The 26,137-nt window shown below is 43.4% G+C and overlaps 1 protein-coding gene across 1 annotated transcript in view; it reads right to left on the bottom strand.

Annotated features, from left to right (window-relative positions):
• Window positions 1-25,673, bottom strand: part of Ank2 (ankyrin 2) — a 520,770-nt gene extending 495,097 nt beyond the window's left edge. Inside the window, exon 1 of the mRNA XM_041659227.1 lies at window positions 25,161-25,673. Within this exon, the coding sequence (XP_041515161.1) occupies window positions 25,161-25,232 (72 nt within the window). The 5' untranslated portion in view covers window positions 25,233-25,673. The remainder of the gene's footprint in view (window positions 1-25,160) is intronic.
• Window positions 25,674-26,137: the final 464 nt, after the last annotated feature.

The following is a 26,137-nucleotide window of genomic DNA, read 5'->3' as shown; positions in this document are numbered from 1 at the left end:
CCTCCATGTGGGCGCTGGGAGCTGAACTCAAGTTCTTTGTGGAAAGCAACAGGCATTCTTAACTGCTGAGCCAACACATCAGCTGCCCCACCCCTACCCTACCCCCCCCCCCCAACCCAGGCCTTTTTTTTAATCTTTTGTTGTTTGGATCATCAAGTACAGAACCCACAGATTCGAGGGGACAGTTCTATGCTCAAAAATGCTGAGTGAGAGACAACAAAAACCATAGAAAAAAATGTGTACATATATTATGAAAATAAAACAGTTTGATATGTTACTTGATTAACCATTGTGAAGTATTTGCCTACTCCCTCCTGTCAGGTAAACAAAAAAACCTGTTTGTTTGTTTGCTTGTTTGTTTTATGTTGTTGTTGCTTGCTTGTATTTTGGAATTTTGAAAAAGGTCTCACTATATAGCCCTGATTGGCCTGGAACTCAAAAGATCCAACTGCCCATGCACCACACAACCAACATTCATTCTCTCTCTCTCTCTCTCTCTCTCTCTCTCTCTCTCTCTCTCTCTCTCTCTTTGACTCTCTGTTTCTTCCCCTACCCCTGCCAGAGTCTCTCTGTGGATCCCTGGCTAGACTGGAATTTGCTATGTACACCAGGCTGTCTTTGAACTCACAGAAATTCACTTTGTCTTTGCTCAAAAACAAACAAAAAAGAAGAGAGAGAGAAAGAAAGAAAGAAACTTAGAAGACCAACACTTATGAAGCATTTTGTGTTGCGCATGTGCACACACCTGGGGAGGATGAAGATTGATATCTAATGTCTTTATCAATCACTATCTAATTTTTGGGGCCAGAGTCTCTCAATGAATCCAAGCTCACTGGTTCAAGCAGGCTGAGTAGCCAGTGAGCTGCAAGGAACCAAACCCTGGTATCTACCTCCCCAGCGCTGAAATCATAGATCCTGGAAGCATAAATCATTTTATAGCCATGTCGAATAGCAAACTCAGTTCCTCAGGCCTGTGCAGCAAGATGTCACCAACTGAGCCACTTCCCCAGGTCCCTTATGAAGTATTTTCTAGGTGGCAGTCAGTTTACAGCATTATACAGTTCTTACAATAGGGCCAGTGAGTGTGCTTAGCCAGTGAAGGAGTCTGCCACCAAACCTGACAACCTGAGTTCAAGTCCCAGAACCCACAGAACAGAAGGTGAGAACTGACTCCTGAAAGTTGCCCTCTGACTTCCACACACGCCCTGTGACATGCATGCATACACATGCCTGTACACACATACACACACTAAATAAGTAAATAAATAGATAGATAAATAAATAAATGTAAAAATGTAAATAAAGTGTTCACAAGGGTTCTGTATTACACACATCCTTTCCAATTTACAGACAAGGAACTAGGAGGCATGGTAACCTGTGCTGCCAGAGGTTGGGCAAAGATGGGGGTTAAACCCAGATCACACATCTTCAGAAGACGGGATCTTTGCGTGTCTTTCTTTGCTTTTTAGACAGAGTCTCATATATCCATTTACCCCTGGCTGGTTGGCCTTGAACTCACCATGTAGCTGAGGATGGCTCTGCACTTTTCTGATCTTCCTGACTCTACCTCCCACATGCTGCTGGGATGACAGGCCTGTGCCAGCGTAGCCAGCTTATGCAGACCTGGGTACCAAAGCCTGGGCTCATGCACGCCAGACAAGAACACTAGCATCTGAGCCGCAGCAGGATTTTGGTAAGTAGAGTGACTTTGTGAGGAGAGCCTCAGCTCCCACCAACACCACAGGCTAAGGCCATTTCCTTGTGATCCTTAAGAAAAGGGATGCTGGGAAGCTGGAGAGATGGCTCAGCCATTAAGAGCATTGGTTGCTTTTCCAGAGGACCTGGGTTCGATTCCCAGCACCCACATAGCAGCTCACAACTGTCTATAACTCCTGCCCCAGGGGAATCCAGTACCATTTCTGGCCTCGGTGGGCACTACACGAACATGGTGTAGACACACACACTCTCAGAATACACATGAAATAAAAATAAAGGTTGGAAAATATTTGGGAAAAAAAAACAAAATGAAAGAGTTGATTTCTCATTTCTTCTTCCTTTCTACTTTTAGCAGAGCTGGCTCCAGCTAACTGATGAGACCAGCAACCTCTCTGCAACACAGCCTCCATCAGTACACAGAAATGGAATAAGTCAGCCACCAGCGGACAAGCTGTGGAAGCTGGTTCTCTCCCTTCACCATATGGAACTTGGAGACTAATCTCAGGTCATTAGACTTGACAGCAAGTACCTTTACCTGCTGAGCCATCTTACCAGCCCAAGTTTCAGTTTTAGAAGATGAAGCTTGTGAGATCACGGTATACTGCTGAGATTATACTAACATTACCAAATTATACACTTAGAAATGACTGAGCTGGTAAATTTTTGTTGTCTTGATGTATTTTTGCCGCAGCTGAAGAAAGTAAGTGGCTGAGAAGATAGCTCGGGAAATAAAATGTTGGCTGCGCAAGCATGAAGAGCCAAGTTCATCGCCCAGGCATGGGGGTGCACGCTTAGACTCCCAGCACTGGGAAGGGAGATCCCTGGTGTTTACTAGCTAGTCAGCCTAGCCTCAGTAGCAAGCTGTTTCAAAAACTAAGGCAGAGCCGGGCGGTGGTGGCGCACGCCTTTTATCCCAGCACTTGCGAGGCACAGGCAGGTGGATCTCTGTGAGTTCGAGACCAGCCTGGTCTACAAGAGCTAGTTCCAGGACAGGCTCCAAAAACCACAGAGAAACCCTGTCTCAAAAAATCAAAAAAAAAAAAAAAAAAAAAACTAAGGCAGATGTCTTCTGGCAAACGGAACCTAAGGTTGACCTATTGCAGGTGAACACACATACACACATTCTGTCACACACACGCACAGGAACACACACACCTGTAACATAGACACAATAAGTAAACAGAAATAAGTGTGGTGACACAGCCAGTACTTAGCTCAGTGGCTCAAGAAGATGAGGGACTACAAGAGTAGGAAGCTTCCATGTAAGAAATAACATTGATGGGGGCTAGAGAGATGGCTCAGTGGTTAAGAGCATTGCCTGCTCTTCCAAAGGTCCTGAGTTCAATTCCCGGCAACCACATGGTGGCTCACAACCATTTGTAATGAGGTCTGATGCCCTCTTCTGGTCAGCAGACATAAACACAGACAGAATATTGTATACATAGCAAATAAATAAATAAATATTAAAAAAAAGAAATAAGATTGATATCAATACTTGAAGATGACTGTAAGCTTTGAAAAATAGATGAGAAAAAGATGAAAATGAGCAAAACCATAGAGGTAGAAAGAGCCACAGCATGGGGAAATAGGAAGGGACACTGTTTCTTTTTCACACAAGCAAAATATGCAAAGGAAAAAAAATGAAGCTTAAAGCCCCACAAGTCAAGGACTGGATTCATTGTAGAGTTATTGCCACTGCTGATCCTTCAGACCAAAGCACTGTAAGAGATTGCTCTCGGGACAGAACTCAGTTGCTTCAGTTCTAGACAGCGAGCGCATTATGATATATCATTAGTAACAACTAATAACAGTAATAATCTAATAAATGCAACAAAATCTACGACACTTCACAAATAAACAAAAATTAAACCAACTGGGCACAATGCCCAGATGACTTCCCACACACTCCAGGAAAGTACTACAACTAAATATGGAAGCAACTGTCTTACAATAATGGGGAGAGCAGGGTGAAACAATGGGAGACACCCTTCTCTGTATTACTGTTTATTTCTGTTTTAAAATTTAAAATAGAGACTGGAGAAATGGCTCAGCGGTTAAGCACTGGCTGCTCTGCCAGAGGACTCGGGTTCTATGCCCAGCTCCTACAAGGCAGCTCACATCTGTCTGTAACTCCATTTCTTGGGGACCCGATGCCCTCTTCTTTCCACCCTGAGGCACATACATGTTGAGCCAATACACATGCAGGCAAAATACTGACACATGTAAAATAATAAAATAAGTTTAATAATATTTAAGTCCAGGCAGTGGTGGTGCACACCTTTAATCATAGCATTGAAGAGGCAGAGGCAGATTGATTTCTGTGAGGTTGAGGCCAGCCTGGTCTATAGAGCAAGTCCCATAGCTAGGGCTATATGAAGAAATCTTGTCTCAAAAGAAGTAATAATATTTAATAATGTGGGGGCTGGAGAGATGGCTCAGAGGTTAAGAGCACTGACTGCTCTTCCAGAGGTCCTGAGTTCAATTCCCAGCAACCACATGGTGGCTCACAACCATTTATAATGAGATCTGGTGCCCTCTTCTGATCTGGTGGCATCCATGCAGATAGAACATTGTATCCATAATAAATAAATAAATCAAAAAAAATTTAATAATGTGAAAACATTTAATAAAACAAATTTCTTTAAAGCCCTATCAATAAAAAAAAAAAATGAGAATCCCGCATAGCTATGATGAAAAATTGGGACTGCCACTGGACGGGGATGACTGACTTATCTTCAATTGAAAATAAACTCCCTTAATTCAGTTCTTCACAGGGCACTTTCTCAGCAACTTCCCCTGACTGCTAGTCACTCTAAACACTGCAGAAGGAAAGGTTCCCTCAGTGCATCCAAGACAGCCACATGTGTGCCAAGGTAGCCATGCATTTGATCTAGCACAAATCATCAGCTTAGTAGATCTTTTGTACTTTATTTATTTCATGAAGCCCTTACTGGCCTGGGATTTGCTATATAGACACAGGAGGCCTCAAACTCAGAGATCACCTGCCTCTGCCTCCTGAGTGCTGGGATCAAAGGCATGCGCCACCATTTTAGGCTCGGTGCAGCTTTACCATACAATTAAAAGCCAAAACAAATAAAACTTCTCTTAGTTATGGCACAATGTATAATACTGAAGACAGCATAAGATTTAGCCTGAAGCCAGGCCCGTGATAACGACACATCTTTGATCTCAGCACTCAGGAGACAGAGGCAGGCCTGATTCACATTTCAGGTTTCTTTAGGCCAGCCAGGGTTACACAGGGAGACCCTGTCTCTAAATACATAAATAAAGAAAAAAAACTAGGGGCTGGAGAGATGGCTCAGTGGTTAAGAGCACTGACTGCTCTTCCAGAGGTCCCGGGTTCAATTCCTAGCACCCACATGGCAGCTCACAACTGTCTGAAGATCCAGTTGCAGGGGATCTGACGCCTTCACACCAATGTACATAAAATAAAGTTAAATAAACCATAAAAAGAAAAAAAAACTATGAGTTACATAACATATAATGTATTTTATAATTAACCTACATTGTATAACAGTTATTCTCTGAATTATATATTATTTAATTTTACATAAGGTCTATAAACATAAACTAAGTATTTATAAACACTGAAAGAAAACCCATCTCATCATCTATGCATAATTCTAATAAAGAAGTTTAGCTTTAGCTGGATGTGATAGCATACCCCTTTAATCCAGCATTCAGGAGGCAGAGGCAGAAAAATCCAGCATTCAGGAGGCAGAGGCAGAAAGGTTTCTCTGAGTTTGAAGCCAGCCTGGTATACAAAGTGAGTTCCAGAACATCCGGGGCTATATATACAAAGAAACCCTGTCTGGAAAAACAAAAAAACAATAACAAAAACCAACAACAACAAGGAAAAAGATGTTTAGTTTTGATTTCGGTACTTTGGAAGTTTACTTTTACAATAATAGAATTCTTAAGTAAAAGTAAACAGAGAATGCATGTTCATTTCCCAGCTGCCCAGACCCAAATAATAACACAAAAACTATATTAATTGCAATATTGTTTGGCCAATGACTTAAACACATTCCTAGCTAGCCCTTATGTCTTAAATTTTACCCATTTTTATTAATCTATGTATCACCATGAGGCTGGGGCCTACCTACTGGTTCTGGCATCTTTCTCCTTCAGCAGCTACATGGCGTCTGCTTGAGCCTGCCTTCTATCTCCCAGCATTCAGTTCAGTTTTCCTGCCTAGCTTTATTCTGCCCTGCCATAGGCTGAAGCAGTTTCTTTATTAGCAACAGTAATAAAACATTTTCACAGCATACAGAGTGGAATCCCACATCAAGTAAGTTTAATTTCTGCCTCTAAAGATATGAACACAGTATTCCTTCTGTATCTTAAAATTTTTTGCAATAGGAGTAGGGGAAGAATAATACTGAATATAGTTTAAGAGCTCTTTTTTGAGGTGGGAAGGATAGCTCAGCAGTTAAGAGCATTGGCTGCTCTTCCAGATGACCCAGGCTCCATTCCCAACACCCACATGGCAGCTCACAACCATGTGTGAGTCCAGTTCCCAGAGAGCCAATGCTCTCTCCTGCCTTCCTGCCACACATGGAGCACAAATATGGATGTAAGCAAAACACATTTGTATAGTAAAGATAAATAAATCTTTATTTTGGTTTTTTGAGATGGGGTTTCTCTACATAATAGCCTCAGCTGTTCAGGAACTCACTTTGTAAACCAGGCTGGCCTTGAACTCACAGAGATAGCTTGTCTCTGCCTCCTGAGTGCAGGGAGTAAAGGTGCGTGCCATCACTGCTTAGCAAAAATAAGTAAATCTAAACAATGTTTTCAAAGTATCAATGTATGTGAATGTCTATATTCACATGTTAATAAAGATTTTAAGATTTTTTTTTTTTTTAATTATAGCCATGTGGAGATGGTGCATTCCTGAGGCAGGGGCAGGCAGATTTCTGAGTTAAAGGCCAATCTGGTCTACAAAACAAACTCTGGGACAGCCAGGGAAGAAGCCTTGTCTCAAAACAGGAAAAAATGAAATTAAATTATGGTAAAATTAAGCTGAGGATATAGCTCAGTTGGCAGCAGGCTTGCCTAGCATGCACAGAGCCCTGGGTCCTAAACCCAGCATGGCATAAAACTGGTTGTGGTGGTACATGCCTGTAAGTAACCCTCGTCTTTTAAAGGAGGAAACAGGAGTTTAAGATCATCCCATACACCAAGTGTGATGTCAGCTTGGGTGTAAAAAGACTGACTCAAAAATAGATAAGTAAGAGTAGTAAAATACGGCCGGGTGGTGGTGGTGCACGCCTTTAATCCCAGCTTTCGGGAGGCTGAGACAGGCGGATCTCTGTGAATTCCAGGCCAGCCTGGTCTAGGAAGCAAGTTCCAGGACAGCCAGAACTGTTACACAGAGAAACCCTGCCTTGAAAAACCAAAAGTAATCAATTTATTAATTAATAAAAATGGTAAAGTTTTTAGAAAAATAATAAAGCAGAAAGTATAAGAGAAAGGCACCGGATCTCAACCTTCTGCCTCCACATACAAACACACACGTGTGCGCACATGTGCACACACACATAAATGCATGCATGCTTGCACACACATACACACCAAGCACATGCACACACACACACATACACGTGCCTACACATGCACATGAGAGCATTTACACACAACCCATTAAATCACAATTCTCCACTCCCTCCCCTCATTAATTCCCTGGCAATTACCACTTTTCTTTCTGTCTGTTGTGACAGGGCAGGACAGAGGTTCCTCCATCTTGCATTCTTGCTGAAGCCATTTTAGTTGAACTAGAATTGATTTCCATGATGGAGAATCCCATGGAACATTACCCAGCTCTGTTCTAGGAACTGGAAACCAAGATGTCTCAGCTAACTTAGCTTATGGGAAACTGCTTGGTTGCATAAAACCTCCCCCTGCAGCTGCCAAGGGGGATACCAAGATGCGGTTTTTTGTTTGTTTGTTTTTTGTTTTTTTGCCTTTAAAAGCTCCGTTCTCTTGGGCTGGAGAGATGGCTCAGTGGTTAAGAGCACTGACTGCTCTTCCAGAGGACCTAGGTTCGATTCCCAGCACCCACATGACAGCTAACAACTGTCTGTAACTCCAGTTCCAGAGGATCTAACACCGTCACACCAATGTACATAAAATAAAGTTAAATAAATTATAAAAAATATTTAAAAAAAAAAAAAGCTCCGTTCTCTAAACTGTCAGGGCTACACTAGAGTCCCTGAATACCTGTGTGTCGTACCAGCTGACAGTTGGCTATAACCTGTGTCTGAGTGCTCACTTCTGAAGGACTCCCGTTTTCTCTGAGCTCGCCATAGAATGTAAGGGCTATGAGTGACAAGATTTGTTTGTCATTTTGTCATTGTATATTCTCAGAACGTTTAACGGTACTACAATCACCCCCAGAATATTATAGCTTAAATATTTCTATGTTAGTATAACTATTCAAATTGAAATAGAATAGCTGCTGTAAGAATTACTATATTCACCACCTTTAACTAAATCACAATAAAAGCCCTTCTTTTGAAATTATACTAAAAAACTTACATACGGAGCTGGTAGGATGGCTTGTTATATATAAAGATGCTTGACAGCAAGCCTGATAACCTGTTCAATTACAGGAAGGCACATGGTAGAAGCGAACTGACTCCCACAAGTTTTCCCGTCCACCACAAGAGTACCTAACTCATAACATACACACATGTAAACACTTATACACAGAAATCAGCAAATGAATGAATATTTTTATTTTAATTTTTGTATGTCAGGTCCCACTATGTATACAAGTATGCACTAGGCGTGTGTGTGTGTGTGTGTTTGTGTGTGTGTGTGTGTGTGTGGTGTATATCTCTGCGGAGCTATGTTTCAGGAAAATTCACAAAGAGATACAAGTAGCTGTCATACATTGTGGAGGCAGAAGAAAGGCTAAGTTAAAAGAGAAACAAAGACACCAACAAGGGATGGATCACAGCTACACGGTGGTCTTTGCCAGAGGTGACCCAATCAACCTTGAGGCAATTATAGTATACTAAATCCAAAGCTCTTTACAAAGGCTCACACTATGTGACTGCAGAACCAGAAGATTTAATGCAATGAAATATTTTATGAGTTTACTTTTGTGTATTAAATTTGAAAGAGCTAGTAATTAACATTTGATGAAAACACAGGCAAGGTACGAAAAACTTCCTCTCTCGTGGTTACACTTCCCTCCAGAAGAGCCCTTTCAGAGATCTCTCTAGAGACCCTGGCTTTGGAGCTGCATGATCCCAGGTGCTTTTGACATATCTTTTCTGTTAATGCCTGCAGTGTGACTTCCATCACACCTGCCGCTGAGTCTCTAGCTAGATGCAATCGGCCTGCCACATTCATTTCAGGACTCGCGACTGCATTGTTCCCCTCTCCTTAGAAAAACAGCCATAGCTTGAGAATTATCCCCCTTACCCGCTTCCTGTTTCTCTCCTTCCAATTTGGAAGCTCACAGCCTTTCTCTCCTCACTTGCCATAACACTGCCTTCTTAAGGGCAGCCAACTCCCCTTGAGTCTGCTCCAGGATAATAAGAGTCTATTATCTTCATCACAATGGCGCAGCCCAAGAGTTATGATGGAATTTTCCATCCTCAGTCCCACCCATTCCTCCGCATCCTGACTCCCTCTTACCTTTTGTATACCCATCCCAGAGCTTGATCTGGAAGGATGGGTTTCTGGTTTCTCTGCAGCAGGAAAGGAATAAACGGAGCCAATAGACACCTATGTGGGGGCAGTTCCTAAACACTGACACCCCCGGGAGCACTTAAAAATAAAATAATGATGATGATGATGATGCTAGCCTCTGTCCTCCACCAAGGACAAGTCCTTCAGTGCACAATAGCTTTTGTAATTTGTCCACAGAGTCTCTAGGCAGCAAACACTCGAGCGATGCAGCCCACAACAAAGTGCTGGGAAATACCTTCATTTTTAAAAGTACACTACAAAACCACCTATGTGCTGTTTCTATCCAGTTGCATGGGTGACTGTATTATCGGTTTAAAGATTAAACTACTCACTGAGCACCTGTGATCAGCCATCCTGTTAGGCACCCGCTGTCAACGGGGCTTCCTATTATCCACAGCTCCTAACAGAGCAATTGAGGAAGCACACATGTGATTCCATTAAGCAGAAATGACACGATCAGACATGATTGGAGAGACGAGGGCTTGTAAAGGGAGGGGCTAAGGGGAGTGAAATCTATTGGGAAATATGGCAGTGTAGCTGCAAAAGGAACAACGTAGGCCTGAACTTGGACAGTGAAAGTAAGATTGGAAAAAAAAAAAAAAAACAAGCAAGAAGGAGGATAGGCCGGGCAGTAGTGGCGCATGCCTTTCATCCCAGCACTTGGAAGGTAGAGTCAGACAGATCTCTGTGAGTTCGAGGCCAGCCTGGTCTACAGAGCGAGTTCCAAGACAGGCTCCACAGCTACAGAGAAACCAAGAGAGAGAGAAATCACAGGTAGTTCCAGGTTTCCTGATCAGATAGATGGCTGCCATGAGGGTACCACCCAAGATGGGGAGCAAAGACGACAGCCAGAGTGGAGTCCAGCTAGTGAGGTCTATTCAGCCAAGTTCTGTCTGCAGGACCCGATGGAGAAATACACAAATAAAAAGCCTCGGGTACAAAGAGGGGATGTCACTGAAGATACCTACTGAAGGGACAGTAGTCTGTCACGATCACAGAAGCTGCAGAAACGGATGACTGGTCTGAGGAAAGTATAGATACACGAGAGGATATGAAGCCAAGATAAAAAGCAGAACCCCGAAAGACATCACAGGTTGGTGGTGACGGGGGTGAGCGATAGTGCGACAGGAGAAACACTGGTGGGAAACCAGGGACCACCAGTCACGGTGACAAACACACTCTTTAGGCCCTGGCTTCTCTTTGTGACTTCTGAATTCACCAAGCAAGCAAAGGGCCCCACTGGATTGGACCATAACCTCCACTATATCAAATCATACACACTCTGTCAGTGTGTTCGATTTCCTGCAGCTGAGATATTTGCATCTGTGTTTCTGGGCTCCAGAATGACAGCTGACATAAGGTGGTGGCATTCCCTGTGCTATTTAAGGACGCAGGCTCTCGTGTCTAACATATGTGGGTGTGGATCGCTTTTTCTGCAGTTTACTTGTCTTTGATCTTGACAAATCTGCTAAGCCCAGGTTTCTTTTTTTTCTTTTCTTCTTTTTTTCATTCGCTGGGGATCAAACCCGGGGCCATGCACAAACAAGGCAAGTATTCTAACGGCAAGTCACATCACCAGCTCTTATTCCTTTTTTGAAACGGGATCTCACTATGTAGCTTAGCTGGCCTCAAAATGGAAGATCAACATGCCTCTCTCTTAAAAGCTGGAACGGCAGGCTCTGTTTTGTTTTATATTGATTTTTCGTTTGGTTGGGGGGGGTTGTTTTTTGGTTCACTTTTTGAAGATGAGGCTTCTCTTTGTAGCCCTGGCTGTCCAGGAACTTTCCCTGTAGACTAGGCTGGCCTCGAAGCCCTGTGCCACCATGTCCAACTATTGTTTTCCTCTTAAGACAGGCTCTTGTTCAAATGGGACTTGAACTGGTAGCAATTGTTGTGTCTCCTGAGTGCTGGGATTATAAGCAGGCCTCATTGCGCTTGACCTTTTTAGCTCTCTCTTGTGATGGCTATCATGGCTGAGAGTGAGGAGATAGTCCACTTGGAGAGCAGAGCTTGCCCCAGAGAGTCAGAGGCATGCCAGCTAAGGAAGTACATGCATCAGGGCTTCAAAGGGAGTGGAGGTAATTGCCGCATAATGAGTGCCTTACCATCCTGAACCCACATTGATCTTATCTGACCGGATGAGTGGCGTTCTCTAGCCTCACTGGAAACAGCTTCAGGAAGGAAAGATGGTTCACGAAATTGAAACTGCTAAAGGTCTCATAGGATGAAAGATGTTGGCAAACCTTTTTTTTTTTTTTTTTTTTTTTTTTTTTGGTTTTTGCAGACAGGGCTTCTCTGTAGCTTTAGAGCCCGTCCTGGAACTCACTCTTGTAGACCAGAACTCGAACTCACAGAGAGATTCACCAACCTCTGCCTCCTGAGTGCTGGGATTAAAGGCAAGTGCCACCACCACCCGGCTGTTTGCAAACTTTCAACCAAAGCATCCCTCTTGCTGGTTTAATCTCACTGTCAAGCTTGGCCTTGGCCCAGGCTCTATGAGAAATGAAGACCAACGAGTGAAGGTAAAAAGGAAAGAGAGCACACACAGCACCACCAGCCTTGTGGGAGTCATTAGTTTGTGTGGTTTTAGAAGTGTACACACTTATACCCCTATTTTTAAAGATTGATCCTACTTGCCTTTGTGGAGTCTGTGTACCTGAGTGTATGGCATGGGTATGGGGCTGCCGCCAGACGCCAGGAGAGGATGGACTGGGTACGGGGGCGGGGTGACTGCAGCCAGATACCAGGAGAGGGTGGATTGGGGGGGGGGGGGCTGTCGCCAGATACCAGGAGAGTGGATTGGGTACAGGGTGGGGTGGCGGGGGCGGCTGCCGCCAGATGCCAGGAGAGGGCTTCATGTCGGCCGGAGTTACAAGCTGCTGTGAGACAGACGTGGTTGCTCGGAAACAAACCTGGGACCTCTAAGAGAACAGCGAGGGCTCGCGACTGCTGAGCCAGCTCACCAGCTCGCCAGCCTGACCACTTCATTAGTTCTGAGAAATCATCTCACAGCATTGTTGCCCAGGCAGGTGTGGGGCTTCTAGACGCTCAGCGTCCTTCCACTTTACCTCCAAAGTGCTGTTAACTACAAGTCTGTCCCTGGGCCTGATTCAAGTTCACATTTCAGGTAATCCCATAAGTCCACGTTGTTAGCATCTTCCTTCCTGTCTGGAGTTCTGCTACACCACGGGGCAGCAGAAAACTTTCACCAAACAACCATTTTAAGAGAGGGCTTTATTCAGCATGTTCCATCCCCAAATGAACTAGGGAGAAAGAACCTTATGGTATGAAAGCAGAGACAGCTCCAGCTAAACTCAATTTCCAAAAATTCTCTAAAAAGATTTTAGTTTTATTAGCCCATCTTTGGACAATCTTGGCGGTGAAAGGTCAGTCGAATCCAACTCATACTGGATCATAAGTTGCAGGAAAATGACACTATTCTTCTTCATTAGAGCTGAATAAAGGTTAATGGATTTGAAAAATTGCATTTCCAGGAGTCTGGCTTTTAATGCCAAGTGCCTGGCAACAGGCCATGCATTCTATAGGAAAACAACAGATGGACAAGTCTGTGTAAAAGATGCTGTGGAAGCTTCCCTGAGATTTGGTACATCTTTAGTGAAACAAAAAATTTCTTTTTTTACCTTTTTAACGACTTTAGAAAAGATTAGAATATGAAGTAGCAGGCTTCATTATGGTGTTTCCAGACACAAATGTTCATTATTACACATGTTCTTTCCACATGCCTTCCACATTCCTCACACCTCCATATCCTTGACCCCAGAAGACAAGACAGGGATGGGGACCTGAAGGAGGTTCAGGGGCCCTGGAGCTAGTTCAAGCCTGGCCACCTTAAGGACAGTGTCTCAAAACAGTAAAAAAGACAACCAGGGAAGTACCTCGGGGGCAAAGTGCCTGCCTAATAGATCGAGAGGCATTCAATCCTCAGTACCTTATTGAAGAAAAAAAAAATGAACAAACGGTTTTCAACGACAATCAACAAAAGCAAAGTCATTGTGAAAAATGCCAAAATAGGATTCATTACTTTCTGTGTTAATTTAAAAAAGAAAAAGAAAGAAAGAAACTAAGAAAATTTAAATTGCTCAATCCTGCTCAGGTAAAACAAAAGAATGTTTGCTTAATTTCATTAAAAGAAAAAATAAGTTCCAGGTGTAGAAATCACCAGTAACCTAGGTCAGAAAGTCTCTTTTAACTTCTTCCAGCTGTGTGTTGAGGTAGGATGTCCTTCTGTATATGTGTTAATCTTATTGGTTAATGAATAAAGCTGCTTTGGCCTATGGCAAGGCAGAATATAGCCAGGCTGGAAGAGATATAGAGAGAGAGTAGGCAGAGTCAAGGAGATACTATGTAGCTGCCAAAGGAGACAGATGCCAGAAATTTACCTTGTAAGCCACAACCTCGTGGCAACACACAGAATAATAGAAATGGGTTAGGATGTAAGAGTTAGTTAATAAGAAGCCTGAGCTAATAGGCCAAGCAGTGTTGTAATTAATATAGTTTCTGTGTGATTATTTGGGTCCAAGCAGCACATGCAGTCTCAGCTTACAGTGTGATGGCATGCACAGGGCTGTGTTCCAACTCACTCCAGCCTCTGGTTGGAACACTCCTCCATCCCTCCAACCCTAAGCTGGGAACATCCTCAGAGAAACTATTTCTGATCCTCTATCATAGCAAAGATACTAGTCTCTGTTCCAACCTGGACAGTTCTGTTTGCAGCCTACAAACAGTCCAGATTTGCAAAGCAATAGCTTAAAAACATGTAAGCCCAGCAGCGGTAGTGCACACCTTTAGTACCAGCACTCAGGAAGCTGAGGGTGGCAGATCCCTGAGTTCGAGGCAAACCTGAACTATAGATGAGTTCCAAGATAGCCAGATATACATAGAGAAACACCCTACCTCGAAAAAAAAAACATCTATATACTCACTCCCACACCAGCCATAGCTTACCAGCTACCATGGCCAAGTATATATATGTATGTGTATGTGTGTATATATATTCCATACAGAAGACTGTGAGAAGCCCCAAATTCAATCCTTGCATAGCAAATAATAAATAAGTAAAATTTATGGAAAACACTGGCTAGACTCACACTGTTGTTATCTTCATGGTCTGGTATATAATGGAAGATTTTCATAGTAAGTTGACAGAAATAAACACCCCAGAAATCAAAGGATTACACCATACTTTATAAATGTACTAACACAGTCATATTAACACAAATAAGATTAACAAATAACCTAGTTAAGTGGTAAACATTTACATAGTTTTCATGAAGTCCAGGGTTCAATTCTTTTTTTTTTTTTTTTTTTTTTGAGAAAGGGTTTCTGTGTGCGGCTCTAGCTGTCCTGGAACTCACTCTGTAGACCAGGCTGGCCTCTAACTCACAGAGATCTGTCTACCTCTGCCTTCCTAGTGCTGGAATTAAAGGTGTGCACCACCATTACCTGGCCTTGGGTTCAATCTTAGCATTGAGAAAAAAAAAAGATTGATATAAAAATAATGATAATCGTCCTAAAAATTTACAAACTTCAGCACAGGCATTGCTGGGAAATAGCATTATAGAATTTGGGGCTTCCTAATGAAAAGGCACAGAACTTTATATCCAAACCCTGTTTTCCAAGCTCTGTTATTCTCTATTAATTCTCTTATTAATCACCATAATGTTCCAAATTGAAAGCATCTCCCAAAGTACTGTTATAAAAAAAGAGCTGGGAACGTGGAGAGATGGCACAAAGGTTCAGGAGGACTGTCTGCTTATTCAGTGAACCCCAGTTCCTTTCCCCACATTCCTATGGCACTCACAACTATCTGTAACTCCAGTTCCAGATTTTTCAATGCCCTTCTCTGGCCTTTGAGGGCACCAGACGTATACATGGTGCACAGACATACATGTAGGCAGAACTCTCATCCACAAAAACAAACTATCTGGGGCTAAACAGTTGGCTCAGTGGGTACTCCATGGCTATTTGCAGGGCCAGCCATGCAAGCCCGACAGCTTTGAGTCCAGTACTGAGGACCTGGTGGAAGAGACAACCAACTCTGCAAGGATGTCCTCTGACCTAATTTTAGCATTAGCATTTGAACTCAGCATCTATCACTGAGGTCCACGCCCCTGCCCAGCAAGCAACATTAAAGAAGAAGAAAACAAATAAGGAATTAGCAAATATAAATGTATACCTAAGTATATAGGTATACTGGAAATTGTATACCTAAGACCAAAGGTCACCGTTCAGTTTATCACCTTGAGTTTTCCACAGTGCTGCAGTCAAGTGAGTAAGAAGCAGTCTTTGATGGAACAGTGTCACTCCCAGGAATGATCTACCTGGTGACTCTTTCAAAGACTTATCTATACGCCATACTTACCCAGTTCTTTTTCTTTGTTTTTGTTTTGATTTGAGACAGGGTCTCACTGTGTAGACTAGACTGATCTGGAACTCATAGAGATCCACCTGTTTCTGCCTCCTGGGTGCTGGGATTAAGACCAGGCATCACCACACACAACTTCAGAATAGATTTTTATTTCAATAGCACAGTCAAGAGCACAGTAAAAAGCAGGTTTCTCCCTTGTGTAGGCAAAGGGAGGCTTGTGCAACGATGAATTTTTCCACAGAGCACACTTTCCGCGGGAATATTTGCAAAGTGGCTACCCTGGGACTGTGGGGTTGTAAAGACTGGGATGGGAGCAGTTTACTCTTCCCATTCACAAATTCATAAAGTTATACCACATCCTTCAATAAAACATTGCAGTAAGCTGGGCAGCGGCACACGCCTCTAGTCCCAACCAGCACTTGATAGGCAGAGACAGGCAGATCCTAGCCAGCCTGGTCTACATAGTGAGTTGTTTTTTACTCTTTGATTCTTTTGGGGGGCCTGCCATCCAACTCCTAAGTAAATGCACACAGAGACTTATTTCTCTCTTATGAATGTCCAGCCTGGCTTGGCTTGTTTCTAGCCAGCTTTTCTTAACTTAAATTACCCCCATCTATCTTTTACCTCTGGGTTTCCACCTTTCTCTATGTCTGCATACCTTTCTTTACTTTTTACTCCATGCCTGACTGGGTAGCTGGGTAGCTGACCCCTGGCGTCCTCTTTTTGTTCTCTTGCTCCTCTCCTTAGCTCTTTTTCTCCTTCTACTTATTCTCTCTGTCTGCCAGCCCCACCTATCCTTTCTCTCCCCAGCTAGCTGCTGTTGGGCTCTTTAATAGACCATCAGGTGTTTTAGACAGGCAAAGTATCACAGCTTCACAGAGTTAAACAAATGCAGCATAAAAGAATGCAACGCATCCTTGCATCATTGAAACAAATGTTCCACGGCATAAACAAATGTAACACATCTTAAAATAATATTCCACAACAGGGAGTCCCAGGACAGACACAGCTATACAGAGAAACTCAGTCTCAAAAACAAAACAAAACAAGCTGAGTGTGGTAGCACATACCTTTGATCCCAGCACCTGCGAGGCAGAGGAAGGCTGATTTCTGGGAGTTTGAGGCCAGCCTGATCTAGAAAGTGATTTCAGGACAGCCAAGAGTGTTACACAGAGAAACCCTATCTGGAAAAACAAAACCAAAAACAAAACAAAAAAATAGACAGATAAAAAGCACAGTAAAATTGTTTTAAAAACATGTTAGTATAGTGAATGACAACTGGCTAACGTAAGAATCAAGTAAGAATCAATCGTCAAAACCATGTGGTTTTCTTTTTTCACAACATTGACATGTGCAATGTCTATTTGTTGTTCCCTCTTAGATGACATTAGCTTATGTCAAGTTGACATAAAACTATCCAGTACACACAAGACCCAGCAATCCTATTCCTAGACAAAAACATATCCAAGAGAAACATGATCTTACACTCACACAAAATCCTACATACAAATACTTAATATCAACTTCATTCATAATTGCCCTAACCTGGACACAACCCAAAATATTCATCTAGTGAATGGCCAGGAGTGTTAGACCACACAATAGATACAGCTCGGCAACAGCAAGGAATAAAACGTTGACACATGCAATAACTCAGAAGGCTTTACAGGCTGAGTGAAAAAAAATCAATTTCAACTGGATATATTCCAGGTAAGTCTACTCATCTGATGTTCTGGGAAAGGCAAAAATGTAAGGTCTTGGACTGTGGATATAGTGCAGTGGCTGAGCCCTTGTCTTCCTTCTTCTTCTTCTTCTTCTTCTTCTTCTTCTTCTTCTTCTTCTCCTCCTCCTCCTCCTCCTCCTCCTCCTCTTCCTCCTCCTCCTCCTCCTCGTCCTCGTCCTCGTCCTCGTCCTCCTCCTCCTCCTCCTCCTCCTCCTCCTCCTTCTCCTCCTCCTCCTCCAGACATGGTTTCTCTGTAGCTTTGGAGAGTGTCTTGGAACTCATTTTGTAGACCAGGCTGGCCTCGAACTCACAGAGATCTGCCTGTCTCTGTCTCCTGATTGCTGTGATTAAAGGCATCCACCACCACCACCCAGCCAAACCCTTGTCTAGCATAAATCGACTGCTGTGTTCAGTGTCCAGCACTGGAGTAAACACACATACACACTCAGAATACAGCCTCTGATTACCAAGTGTCAAATGTGAGTGGAATCCTGGCACACAAAATTAGCAGATGAAATATGATAACGACAGAACTACTCTGTACCCAGATGGTGATCATTACACATTTAATATTTATCAAAACTTGTTATGCTATATGTAAAAGAGAATTTTACTATACACAAATTAACAGCAAAATGTAAAACCTGGTGTGGAGACTATGCTTGTAATTATAGCAGTAAGAAAGAGGCAGGAAGATCAAGAAATCATGACCCTCCTCATCTTCATAGCTAGTTCTAGACCACCCAGGCTACAGGAGGCCCTGTATTCAAAAAACAATAAACAAAACCAAAAAATTAATTTGAAATATAAATTTAGATGTTTAAAGATTTCTATATTCATTTATTGTTTTTTTCTCCCATCCTTTCACCGTCCAAATTCAATCGTCCTCTCCTAAAATTTAAATGTCTTGTAGAATATGAAAATTCAAAATTTAATACTTTTTGTTCAGTTATGGGGCAGAATATACAAGATGCAAGTGTGTGGGTGGGTGGATGGGTGTGGCGTGGTGTGGGTGGGTGTGTTCATACAGATATACGTATATACACACCCAAATATATATATATATATATATATATATATCAAGATACAATATCTTCATCTTCACAAGTCTATGCAATAATACAAGAAATAAAAAAAATAGAAAGTCTTGACACTGAAAGTATAAGTACTTTAGGGGGAGGAGAGAACCTGTTCAAGAAGCTTCTCCATAAACCCAAATTATTCAAACCTGACCTTTTTTAGGAGTGCAGTACAGAAATAACTGGGTAGTCCCCACAAGAGACAGAAACAAAGTGTGGCGGTCTCTGTCCTCAGGCACCCCGACACTGCTGAAATGCTCTTGGAGAGAACAGAAAAGTGGAGAGAGAATTCAAGTTATTCTCATTTGATGGATTTGACTAATTTCACTTCTGCTTAAAACCCACAGTCAAGTCAAGGCAGCTCAAAAGAGGATTTCATGAAAATAATTACGCCAGCTGGGAGCGCCAAGACGGCTGGAAGGGGCTCCCTTAATAGTCTCAGTGCCGGGATCAGAAGAGCAGGGCAGTAAACAGTGGCCATGAGCTAAGCCACCAAGACCCATTTTAAATGCCCAGGCTAAAACTCTCTGTCTGTGAACTTCAACACACAGCACAGTTTTCCTACACTCATCCTTAATCAACACGAGAATGAGAATAACAATACCTCTTTCCCAGGACTAATGTGAGCTGAGCACTCTGACTGGTTCCTTGTAAACACTTTATTATTGCCACAAGAAAGGTCTTTAAATCACCACAGAATATACAAAAAGAATACCTTTTGGCTGGGTAGTGGTGGTGTATGTCTTTAATCCCAGTACTTGGGAGGCAGAGGTGGATCTCTGTGAGTTTGAGGCCAACCTAGTCTACAGGAGTGAGTTTCAGGACAGTTAGGGCTGTTACACAGAAAAACCGTGCCTCGAAAAACCAAAAAGAAAGAAAAGAAAAGAAAGAAAAAAAGAAAATGAATGAAAAACAAACATAAGGCCCATAATATGTATGCTCCTTGTCCCAGGTCTTTAGGATACTGAACCAGCCAGAAAATTTACGAGCTCAAGGCCAGCCTAGGTAATTTAGCAAGATCTGTCTTAAAATTAATGGGGGGGGGGGGGCATGTCGGTCCTGAGAGACTAGTTAATAAGATGCTTGCCTACCACGCACAGGGTTTTGGGTTTGGTCATCTCATCAACTAGGTGTCTGGAAGAGAAGTTCAAGATCATCTTCAGCTGGAAAGCAACTTTGAAGCTGGCCTGGGATACATGAGACCCTGTCTTAACAAACAGGGCGGGGCAGGGATAGGAATGAATAATAGCTCAGCGACACAGTGTTGCTAAGCCCGGCAAAGCTATGGAATCAGTTAGCAGTACCAAAAATAAATAAATAAACACACAAATAAATGCATAAGCAAACACAAGCTGGCATGCAGGATATGTGTCTTCCTGGTTTGGTAATAATTTGGTTTATGAATTTGAAAGGAGCAAATAACACTTCTGAATTTTATTTATTCTGAAAATAAGAGTTTTTGGTTTGTGGTTGCTTTGTGGTTGTGGTTTGTTTGTTTGTTTGTATAAGTGGAAACTCTAAAACTGGAAGCTAGAAGTTTTTTGCACAAGTTATACCTCAGGCACCAGCCTCTGTTGGAGCTCCGTCTGGAGTTCACTAGGTAGGCTTCTGAAGCCGCAGATGACACCTGCCTCCACCTCTCCAGTACTGGGAACACAAGCGTACGTAACACCACACCAAGGTTTCTCTCTCTTTCTCTCTCTGTCAACAGGAGTTGTGCGTATGGAACTTGGTCCCTTGCGAGCATTACAAGCACTTACCAGTTGAGCCCCCTCTCTAGCCCTGTGTTACTGAGATAGGGTCTCATATAGCCCAGGCTGGCCTGGAACTCAATGTATCGTGGATGATGATGTAGAAGTAATGATCTTCCTTGATGCTGGAATTACAATTAGTGCTACCACACCCTATTTATGCATTGCTAGGAATTGAACCCAGGACCTTATGCATGCTAGGCAAGAATTCTGCCAACTGAGAGCTACATCCTCAGCCCCAAGATATGACTTTCATTAAAAGAAGGAAGTTGAAGGTCACTCATCCTTGACTCTTTATGTGAAGATAATAAGTATTTCAGATATTTCATTTTGTATCAACATTTTCTAAAAGCTCTAAAGAAAGAAAGAAGGAAGGAAGGAAGGAAGGAAGGAAGGAAGGAAGGGGAAGGGAAGGGAAGGGAAGGGAAGGGAAGGGAAGGAAAGGAAAGGAAAGGAAAGGAAAGGAAAGGAAAGGAAAGACCTCAGTCCAAAAGTGGCCAATGGTTCAGCCAGTCAAAGCACTTGCCTTGCAGGATGGTGAGCTCAGCACAATCCTCACAGCTGACTTAAAAGTGAGCAGAGAGAAGCAACTGTGCTCATGTGCACCAGAGTGTGTGTGTCCACGCTTACACTACGTGTATGCATAGGCACCAACAAACACACACATATATATATAATAATAATATATATATAATAAATATAATCTTAGTCCAAAAGACCAAATTTTAAACTAACATCTGATTGATAAACATCCCAATAATATATCAAATTGTTTAACAAGAGCATAAATGTAACAAGTAGATCAAAAAAATGAATTCAGTTATACACTCGTACTTTAGATCTATGCAAACTTAGATATTATTCTCCTTACTAGAGAAATGATAAAAACAATGCTGAAAAATATCTATTTTATCTAAATTTAAAGAAGACCCCATAGACAATTCAAAACTCAAATAGTGCTGGGGCTGGAGAGATGGCTCAGCAGTTAAGAGCACTGACTGCTCTTCCAAAGGACCCAGGTTTAATTCCCAGCCAGCCCTACATGGCAGCTCACAACTGTCTGTAACTCCAGTTCCAGGGGGATTTGACATAATACCCACACACCAAAACACATAAAATAAAGTTAAATAAATAAAAAAGATCAAATAATTCAATGCTTTCATTATAAAATTTAAAAATCCATACTAATAATGAAAAATTGTTTTGCCTTCTTTTCTTGCTTTCTTTCAGTTTTTTGAGACAAGGCCTTGCTATCTAACTCCTGGTTGTCCTTGAACTCACAGCAATTTTCCTGCCTTGGCCTCCTAAAAGCTAGGCTTCCAGGTATGTGACCCACGCTCAGGTTGCCTTCTTCATTTTTCTACCTTAGGATAAAAATATTATTTTGCAGCATGATTGGTAACTCATTCCTGGACTCAGGAGGATCAAGGTCTTCCTCCCTCAGATAGCAAGTTGGAGGCCACCTGGGTTCTGTGAAATGCTACCTTAAGAAAAAAGAAAGAAAGGAAGGAAGGAAGGGAGGGAGGGAGGGAGGGAAGGAGGGAGGGAGGGAGGGGAGTGGAACACAGGGAATATGATCAAAGCTCAAAACACAAGAATTTTTCTAACTTAAAAACGAAAAAAAATAAAAAAATAAAAAAAAAAAACCTTGCCGGGCAGTGGTGGCGCATGCCTTTAATCCCAGCACTTGGGAGGCAGAGGCAGGCGGATCTCTGTGAGTTTGAGACCAGCGTGGTCTACAAGAGCTAGTTCCAAGACAGGCTCCAAAACCACAGAGAAACCCTGTCTCGAAAAACCAAAAAAAAAAAAAAAAAAAAACTTATGAGTGCATTGAGTAAGTGAATTTCAACATAGTATGTTTTTTTTTTTCCTTTGGTTTTGGATTTGTTCTGTGAAAACAGTGTTTCTCTGTGTAGTCCTTCCTGGTTGTCCTGGAACTCGATTTGTAGACCCTCACAACTCAGAAATCCACCTGCCTCTAACTCCAGTGTTCGGATTAAAGTCATGAGCTATTACTGTCTAACTACATAGCATTTTTTTCAAATAACCAATGAAATATATTAATTTACCAATTGTACTTGTTATAAAAGAAGACCTACCAGACCTTTTCTAAAAAAAATTTAAATTTTTAATTATTTTTTTCATGTGCTTTGGTCTTTTGCCTGCATGTATGCCTGTTTGAGGGAATTAGATCCTCTGGAACTGGACTTACAGACAGTTGTGAACTACCATGTGGGTGCTGAGAACTGAACCTGGGTCCTCTAGAGGAGCAGCCAGTGATAGCTCTTAACTGCTGAGCTATCTTTCTAGACAATCTAAAATAATTTCATTTCTGAATTTTTATCATATATTAAAATTATGATTGGTGAGTTTATTGCTAAAAGCCATTTAATGTGCTTAATCATCATTTTGACTTCTTTGGACTTCTGTGTTTTTAGTTACATTTTTCTCTCAACATAGTTCAGAAAGAGGGAGAAGGTTTAGATTTTAAGTTAAGTCCAATTAAACCCAGAATCCACTGGAAAAGAAGACTAAAAGACACAGAGACCTGTCCAGCAAACAATGACACAGTCACAGCACAGTGGGACTGGGACGTCAGATAGCTCACCACTTAGCAGGGACAACCCAGCGAGACCTTCTGTTTTGCTATTTTTAACTTGTTCCGAATAGCTTGCAGGCAAACGGAGGAGACTGGATTCTGCAGCCAGAGGTTAGCGATGTTTCTGTTCTACCTGACTGGGTAAGTCAGGTAGAGGGCAATGACCAATGTGAACAGCCCATTTCTACACCCTATGCAAATTAGTGCACCAATCACTGGAAGAGTGCCGGAAGGTCAAAAACACGGAATCCTGGACAGAGGACACCAGTTGGTGACTTCAGTGTTGCAGCATTAGGTCATTTCACACAGCTTTTAACGAGGTCTTCTCAGGAAAGTGTCTACTGCGCAGAACAGCAACGACCTTTCATGCAAATTTCTCCACGTAACTATTTTCATCCCTAGTATAGCTAAGGTCAGTAAAAGTGTTCTAAAAATAGAATAAGACTTCACAGAAACGTGTGTGCATGCTTATATCGTATCTGAGTTAATCTAACATTTTACTTCCTATAAATATTCGTATCTGAGTGTTACACACATAATAACATATCTAGCCAATGCAGTTATAAAAATGATTTTTGCTTACAATGCGATTTCTGTTACATGGCAAAGAGAAATATTACATTCATTCTTCCATGCATAACTATCCCTAACGCAAATGTAATACTTGTTCTCACAATTTGAGAGGGAAAAAAATAGCTTCAAGTGCAGTTTCAAACATTACCGTCATAAAACTGGAGTCCTGGTCCCCATAAGGATTTCAAATCCTAGCAATTGCTTTGGAAACAAGACGGCCATAAAAACGAGTTTCACACCAATTTTTAGACATTGAATTTTAAAGGCCCATTAAAGAAAGCATACCATCGTACATAATACAATTCCACCTACAGATATTAGGTGTCAAATGAGACAAACTAAATGTCAACCAAATTTTACTATTACCCATGCATAAATTATGGAGTTAGGTGGTCTTCGAAAATTTCACACTGCTAGGGAAAAACATCATTTCTTTCTGTTGGGGGTTACCTTTCTGCCCAGATAGTAACCATGTTTTGTTTGTTTGTTTGTTTTTTTACCGCTTTTAACTAGGAATCCAGTTCTCTCTGTTAAAAGAGTGCAAACCCACGTCTCAGAATAATACATCATCGGAATACGGCTGGAGGACAATCGCAACCACTGTGATAAAATAATCCAATGCACTAAGGGTGGAAATCCCGGCAATGGCAGCAAGTAAAAGGCCTAGACACCTAACCTCAGATCATAGTGGATAGAGGAACACTTCCCCACAGCCCTACCACCACCACCATCACCACCATCACCACCATCACCACCATCACCACAACCTTGTTTTATAGAGACAGTGTCTTACTAAGCAACCACAGCTGGCCTGGAATTCGCTATGTAGACCAGGCTGACCTCAATCAAATTCACAGAGATTCTCCCGCCTCTGCCTCTGGAGTGCTGGGATTAAAGGCATGGGCTGCCATGCTTGACCACTACTCCCTTTTAAAATTCTTAGCATGGAAACAGAAAGTAGGACTTCTTCAAACAGCCAGACAAGTACAAGAGCCCTTCTTGTGGGGTTAGAGTGCTGGGCAAACTGTGTGAGCATAGGTGTGGGCGAGCACGAACGATTTTCCCATAACTACATGGCTACAATGGTTGGGAATAGCTGTCTTGAAAGTTGTGGTCCCTTCTCTCCTGTGGGTGAGAAGCCAACGTTTGCAGCCATCCCTGGCAAAGGTCCTCAGGGAATTCCGTTCGGGGGGGGGGGGGGGGTACAACCCCATCCCAGCACCCTGAGTGGCTTCTAACGGTATAGCTCTGCAGTGGGTCATGTGACAGCTGGGTGTGTGCCTCGGTGCTGCGCAGAAGGAGCAGTTTGCGGGTGTGCCTGAGTGTGTACGGACAGAAGTTACACGCCTGGTTGGGGAAGGCGCGCGCCTGTGTGTGTGTGTGTGTGTGTGTGTGTGTGTGTGTGTGTATGGGGCGGAGAAGCTTGAGTGCATTGCAAAGGGGACTGTGAAAGAGAGGTTTCGAGAATACTCCTGGGCCAGGCGAGCTGTCCAGGCGCGCCTGTGTGGGTCCCCTGCGGGGCCAGCCCCTGCCCTGGGGTCGAGGTCCCGATCCTTGGGGGAGGCGAGGACGTGGGGGGCGGCGGCCCCTCACATCCAGCACCCACCTGACGGATCCGCGGTGGGTTCGTCGGGGTGCAGGCCCCGCCCTCCGGGCCGGGGGAGGTGGGAGAAGCCATGTCCGCGCTCTCAGGGCTCTTTGCCTCGGTCAAGCCCGGTCGTCCCTCGTGTCCTAGGCTCCTCGGCTCCGGGCCTGCAGCGTTCGGGCTCACCCGGAGAGCCGCGTGTTCCTGGGCGGCCGCGGCAGAAGGCCGGCTGTGACCGCGATGGCCCGTGGGGGACAGCCGATCGCGCCCACCTACCTACGCGCGGGGAGCCGCGGGGCCATGGCGCGCGGGGTGGGCTGCGGGCTGGGCGGGCGACTGTTGCTGGAGGCGCCGGGAGAAAGAGGAGGGCTCCTTCCCTCGCCGCGCGCCGGGAGGGCGATGAGCTCATGGACAGCTCCCAGAAATATGTCTATATGCACCACTGCCTGCCGGAGCTCGCGAGGTGGGTGGGGATAAGAAGCTCGGCGGCGCTCCCGCAGCCCGGGAGACGTCCCCCGGGAGGCCCGGCTGCGGCTCCTCCCTGCCCCGCGCGGGCCCGCTCTGCTCCCATTCACTCTCGCGCCCGCTACACGCCGGATCTCCAGTCAGCGTGGGCGAGCCACCCACCCACCTCTAGCGCCCGCATTCTTTGTCCTTCCAACCACTCCCTCCTTATGAGGAAGAATTCATTTATGTGGAGTGACCAGAATGGAGAATGCCGCTGTGACCTTAGCTCCTGTCAAATGTGGACTGAGGGGGGTGAAATGTCACAAGCTGAGAATCTTTCTGGCTTTGGGCGTTTCCTCTTTTCCACCTTTTTGTCTATTAAAAAAAAGAGCCTTTTAGCTTCCCTTCGGGTTTGTGACTTGGCTGCCTCTTGCCTAAGTCACCCTGAGCACTTTCACAGATCCGGAAGGAGCTTGAATGAGAGGACCAGGTTTAGTGACCTATACCAGAGCTTGTGGTACAAGTGTGTGTGCTGCAGGGGAGCTGACCTA

Source organism: Microtus oregoni, unplaced genomic scaffold, assembly GCF_018167655.1.
Source record: "Microtus oregoni isolate MIOR12 unplaced genomic scaffold, Mior012 000000F_ref0000247, whole genome shotgun sequence".
NCBI lineage: Eukaryota > Metazoa > Chordata > Mammalia > Rodentia > Cricetidae > Microtus > Microtus oregoni.
This window is presented reverse-complemented; position numbering and strand designations above follow the sequence as displayed.